This window comes from Octopus sinensis, linkage group LG29 (assembly GCF_006345805.1).
Source record: "Octopus sinensis linkage group LG29, ASM634580v1, whole genome shotgun sequence".
NCBI classification, from domain to species: Eukaryota; Metazoa; Mollusca; class Cephalopoda; order Octopoda; family Octopodidae; genus Octopus; species Octopus sinensis.
The window spans coordinates 32,501-38,907 of record NC_043025.1 but is presented as its reverse complement, the minus strand read 5'-3'; the positions used below and the strand labels follow the sequence as shown (position 1 = coordinate 38,907).

The 6,407-nt window shown below is 42.5% G+C and overlaps 1 protein-coding gene across 1 annotated transcript in view; it reads right to left on the bottom strand.

Moving 5' to 3' along the window:
- Positions 1-1,793: 1,793 nt before the first annotated feature.
- The window catches only part of LOC115226160 (homeobox protein Meis1-like), a 5,435-nt gene continuing 821 nt past the window's right edge, over positions 1,794-6,407 (bottom strand). Inside the window, exon 2 of the mRNA XM_029797159.2 lies at positions 1,794-1,959. Coding sequence (XP_029653019.1) covers positions 1,794-1,959 — 166 coding nt within the window. The remainder of the gene's footprint in view (positions 1,960-6,407) is intronic.

The window sequence follows — 6,407 nt, the reverse complement described above, 5'->3', positions numbered from 1 at the left end:
AGGGCCTCAGTATGGCTTGAAACAGAAAATATTGCATGATTTGAAATTATATTGATATTCTATCTTCTTGCCAATTTAATGTTATCAATGTAAGCTTTAGAATTGTTAAATAAAGGATTAAATCTGATCTGTTGCTACCGTTCGTTTTCTAGATGAAATACTGTAATCCCGCAGACTAAGATCAAATACCACCGGAAGAGGCATTGATTCCATTTGTTATTTTAAACATTCCACTAAAATGTTAAAACTTGCAAAATGTATCATGTTGATTAGATTTACGATAATTTATCTAATTAGTATTATCAGGTCATTCAACTGTCATTGTTCAAGTAATCAACATTTCACAAACAGCTGGAATGGAAGCACTCCGTCGGTTACGACGACGAGGGTTCCGGTTGATCCGAATCAACGGAACAGCTTGCTCGTGAAATTAACGTGTAAGTGGCTGAGCACTCCACAGACACGTGTACCCTTAACGTAGTTCTCGGGGATATTCAGCGTGACACAGAGAGTGACAAGGCCGGCCCTTGTCAGGTACAACAGAAACAGGAAGTAAGAGTGAGAGAAAGTTGTGGTGAAAGAGTACAGCAGGGATCACCACCACCCCTTGCAGGAGCACTCTGTCGGTTACGACGACGAGGGTTCCGGTTGATCCGAATCAATGGAACAGCCTGCTCGTGAAATTAACGTGTAAGTGGCTGAGCACTCCACAGACACGTGTACCATTAACGTAGTTCTCGGGGATATTCAGCGTGACACAGAGAGTGACAAGGCCGGCCCCTTGAAATACAGGTACAACAGAAAGTAAGAGTGAGAGAAAGTTGTAGTGAAAGAGTACAGCAGGGATCACCACCATCCCTGCCGGAGCCTCGTGGGGCTTTTAGGTGTTTTCGCTCAATAAACACTCACAACGCCCGGTCTGGGAATCGAAACCGCGATCCTACGACCGCGAGTCCGCTGCCCTAACCACTGGGCCATTGCGCCTCCTCATCAAATATGGTATTTGTTAATCTTATCTTACTAGAATAGACTCCGATTTGCTTTTTCCTAGACTTCAGGCGATTTGCTGTGTTCGAGAAGACACGTGAAAGACACACATGCCGATGATACGTAAAAAGCACCCGTGTAGGTGACACATAAAAGGTAGTTAGTTAGTTAGTTAATTTGGCTCAAAAGCAAATAGCAAGGCCATGTAGGAGGACATGGAGTTAAGTACAGGGTGGTGTTCATGTAAAGAGTTCTGGCCACTTGAGGTCAAGGGAGACTTTCAACCAAGCGGTCGTCGGCATCTTCACCATCTCGTCTGGCAGCTTGTTCCACAGATCCGCATCCCGGACGGAGAAAGCTCCTCTCCTTTGATTGAGATGAAATCGTCGCAGATAGAGCTTTTCAGAATGACCCCGAAGCCGACGCTCTGGAGCAGGAGTGAAGAACAGCTCTTTCAAGAGGTTACACTTTCCGCTTCTGATGCTGTGGGCGAGAATGAGATCACCACGGCGGCTCCGTTTTTCTAGAGAATAAAGGTCGAGCGTCCTCAGCCTTTCTTCATAGGACAAATCTTTGAGACCATGAACCATGCGGGTACCCATGCCGGTGACACGGAAAAGGCACATTACAAACCAATCCAAAACAGACTGGAGCCTAGTGCAGCTCTCCGGCTTACCAATCCCAAGCCAACACTGGAAACGATCTCTGGAGGATGATTATGGTATTTCTGTGGTTACTGAGAAAGATCAGGAAATTACGATTTTGTTCAAGGTGGGATTTTTTGTGTGTGTGCTTTGAATTGTTAATTAAAGGTGTGCCAAAGGTAAGACCTGTTTCGAGAAAACAGCTATATCTTCATTGAAGGATTCTGACGAGCAGACATCGCCCCCAGCGACACCTGGTTCCCGCGGTGTACAGGTGGCGAGTTCACATTTCTCAAATATAAGAGCTAGGAGCGGAAATAAGGGATGTCTAAAACACAAAACAAAAACGTAATTACATAAAGTGTGTGTGTGTGGTGGGATTAAGGACGATTAAGATCAAAGGCATGAAACGGAAATAATTTAGTTGATTAAAACATCTAATTAAATACTTTAAAATCATTTTTGATATGTATTAAAATACATACATACACACGCACGCGCTCGCACACACACACATACACAATGTATGTATGTAGGATCTTTTCTGTTTGAACGGCAGTTTTTTCTAGAGATGTCATATGAAATTGTCACCCATAATTATGACCCTAGTATCGATCTATTGCATTTCAATCTGCTTTAGGGTTAGGGTTAGTTAGGGCGAAGGGTATTAAAATACATACACACGCATGCGCGCGCGCACACACACACACACAGACACACACACATACACAATGTATGTATGTAGGATCTTTTCTGTTTGAACGGCAGTTTTTTCTAGAGATGTCATGAAATTGTCACCCATAATTATGACCCTAGTATTGATCTATTGCATTTCAATCAGCTTTAGGGTTAGGGTTAGGGGTGGAGGGAAGAGTATCTTTTTTTTTTCAGAAATGTAAATAAACCCAATCTGCTTCTTAAACGAGGGACATATTCATACGGCACAGAATGTGTTTTTTTTTACCTAAATAGACGTCATTGATTGGTTGAAATTGCAGAAATTGAAGAAAAAAACACAAAAAATATCTTAAAAACCATAGAATTTTCTCAATAAAGCCAAGAGAAAAAGATGTTTTATAAACACATTCTCCCAGTATACGAAGTTTGAAAGTGTTTACTTACGTGGAAATTATTTTTAAAAACTGCCGTTCAAACCGAAAAGACCCAAATATCTTACAAACTATAGAATGTTCTCAATAAAGCCAAGAGAAAAAGATGTTTTATAAACACATTCTACCAGTATACGAAGTTTAAAAGTGTTTAGTTACGTGGAAATCATTTAAAAAAACTGCCGTTCAAACGAAAAACTGCCGTTCAAACCACAAGGGGCTAAACACAGAGAGGACAAACAAGGACAGACAAACGGATTAAGTCGATTATATCGATCCCAGTGCGTAACTGGTACTTAATTTAACGACCCCGAAAGGATGAAAGGCAAAGTCGATTTCGGCGAAATTTGAACTCAGAACGTAGCGGCAGACGAAATACCTATTTCCTTACTACCGACAAGGGGCTAAGCACAAAGAGGACAAACAAGGACAGAGAAACGGATTAAGTCGATTACATCGACCCCAGTGCGTAACTGGTACTTAATTTATCGACCCTGAGAGGAGGAAAGGCAAAGTCGACCTTGGCTGAATTTGAACTCAGAACGTAACAGCAGACGAAATACGGCTACGCATTTCGCCCAGCGTGCTAACGGTTCTGCCAGCTCGCCGCCTTTACTTATACCACATGAATCAAGAACTTGCACTCTCTCCCCAAGATTCCACGTCGAGCCATATCTACTCCAGATGGGTTGGTAGGTATCCAGTTGGTTCAATAATAATAGGGTATGAAGCTGAGAATGTATCTTGGGTACTGGAATTGCAAACTCCTCATCTATGATCCATAGTTGTTCTTTTTCTCTTCTATTTTGCCAACCACAATGGAAACCGGAGGGCAGCTGATCTCCATAACAGAACACATCTTATCTTTATGGTCCCACAGAACGACACCTGGCCGGTTGTATTTTAAACTTGTTGGCCGTACTCACGCCAATATTCTTTTGACCCATCGGTTTCAATATGGCCAACTTCGTTTTTAGATATTTTCTTTTTCGTTATCCTGTTCCAGACCGTTCTGACTACTGCATTATGCATACGCTAGCAGCATAGCCCGGCGTTGCCCGAGTATGTAAGAGCACCTAGTAGGCAACGACTAATCCCAATCTAGTCCTTTCCCTCTCGGGAACGAAGGCGCATGTGTAGGTCGCAATGTCTTCTCTTCACTCGAATACTTCTGTGTATACGATGTTCCTAGCTGTCCCTTTGGGCGATAAAAAGGTCGATTTGCGTCCCCTAGACAGTCTGTGGTTTGTGTTTAATACACAAATCGGTTTGCTATGTGTGCCATATATGATTTAATTGACCGATTTTTTCCAGTAATAAAGTATCCTATTGGAATAAAAAGGGCCATATAGCTCCTTGGAGCAGACATGATGCTCGCTGTGAATTTTTAAAAAAAATCCTGCCAATTTGTGAAAGATATTGTCGAAAATATGTCATCTTGAATTTGAACGCGATGTCCCAAACTGGCATGATTTTATCGATTTTTTTCTGATGATAAGGTATTGCATGGAAAACTAAACGTCAGAATTAAGTTTCTTAGGGTAACATTAAGCTTCACCATGAGTTTGGTGAAAATCGATTGCAAGTTGCGAAAACTACGAGCAGAAGTAGTGGGGGAGCATCATAGCCATGTGTTGAGAGGGATTCTTGGAGGTTTGAATAATTCACCTTTGGAAACATGGGTGGTTCTTTCAACATCCTTAAACGACCCTTATTCGGGACCGTTTGAGCGGGATGGGCTACTCGACCTGAAGAAAATTCTAACTGGGTTCCACCTGCAAGGTCATGTGCTGTTTATCCTGATGAAGTTTCACCATGTCACGTACATATGGTCGTGATGCATGTGCCTAGTGTACCCTTATCAGACGGGTAGTCATGATGGGTACACTGGCCTTCGTAAATTTGTACCCTAGAGTCACTTAGATGGCATGGCGTTGCTGTCTCACTCTCATAATAATGACGATGATAATAAAATAAAGCTATATAAATAAATCGCTAAAGGCTTCTTATGCGTGACTTTCGGCCCAACTTAAAAATAATAATAATAATAATGAAATTATTGTATACAGTGCTCAGGTGCACCACAACTTGTCAGAAAGTGCATATAAAGTACATGCAGTAATGTAGAAATGTCTGGAAAGTGAACAGTGTATGAGTCAGATACATGCTTGTGTGTGTATGTAGGGGAGGAAATCAGGTGTAGTGTTGGCGAATCTCAGGAAGCATGGAAGTTTTGAAGGATGCAGTGCTCCGACAACTAACAACTGATGCCGGCAGTTTGTTCCATGCTTGCGTGTGTATGGAGGGGAGAAAATCAGGTGTAGTGTTGGCGAATCTCAGGAAGCATGGAAGTTTTGAAGGATGCAGTGCTCCGACAACTAACAACTGATGCTGGCAGTTTGTTCCATGCTTCAGCGTGTGTATGGAGGGGAGAAAATCAGGTGTAGTGTTGGCGAATCTCAGGAAGCATGGAAGATTTGAAGGATGCAGTGCTCCGACAACTAACAACTGATGCTGGCAGTTTGTTCCATGCTTCAGCGTGTGTATGGAGGGGAGAAGATCAGGTGTAGTGTTGGCGAATCTCTCAGGAAGCATGGAAGATTTGAAGGATGCAGTGCTCCGACAACTAACAACCGATGCCGGCAGTTTGTTCCATGCTTCAGCAGCTCTCAGCGTGAAAAAATGTTTCCTGAAGTCATGGGAGCTGTGCTGTTTTCTTACTTTGTAAATATGTCCACGGGTGTTAGATGGGTGGAGTTTGAAGAGGTGCTCAGAGTTATTGTTTGTGCGATGGTTGATAATATACATAACTTGATAATATATATAATATATATATGTGTGTATATATACACACAAATACATACACATACACGCATATATGTATTGTGGTGGGGGTGTCATTTCTCTATCGCTACTTTTATTTCAGAGTCGTCACTTCGTACCATAAATATAAACATTTGTAGCCAAGTTTAGTTAAACATATTGTGATACACAATTAACTATTTCGACGGCACTTCAAACAACGAATTACTGTAACGAATACCTTTTATCAATAGCATATCTCCAGAAGATCATTGACTCTAGCCAATTGTCCGTGTGTGTGTATTGGTTATTTGTTTAAGTGTATACATATTGATACACATAGGCGTAGGAGTGGCTGTGTGGTAAGTAGCTTGTTTACCAACCACATGGTTCCGGGTTCAGTCCCACTGCGTGGCACCTTCGGCAAGTGACTTCTACTATAGCCTCGGGCCGACCAAAGCCTTGTGAATTGATTTGGTAGACGGAAACTGAAAGAAGCCCATCGTATATATATATAGGCGTAGGAGTGGCTGTGTGGTAAGTAGCTTGTTTACCAACCACATGGTTCCGGATTCAGCCCCCCTGCGTGGCACCTTGGGCAAGTGTCTTCTACTATAGCCTCGGGCTGACCAAAGCCTTGTGAGTGGATTTGGTAGACGGAAACTGAAAGAAGCCCATCGTATATATATATAGGCGTAGGAGTGGCTGTGTGGTAAGTAGCTTGTTTACCAACCACATGGTTCCGGGTTCAGTCCCACTGCGTGGCACCTTCGGCAAGTGACTTCTACTATAGCCTCGGGCCGACCAAAGCCTTGTGAGTGGATTTGGTAGACGGAAACTGAAAGAAGCCCGTCGTATATATATA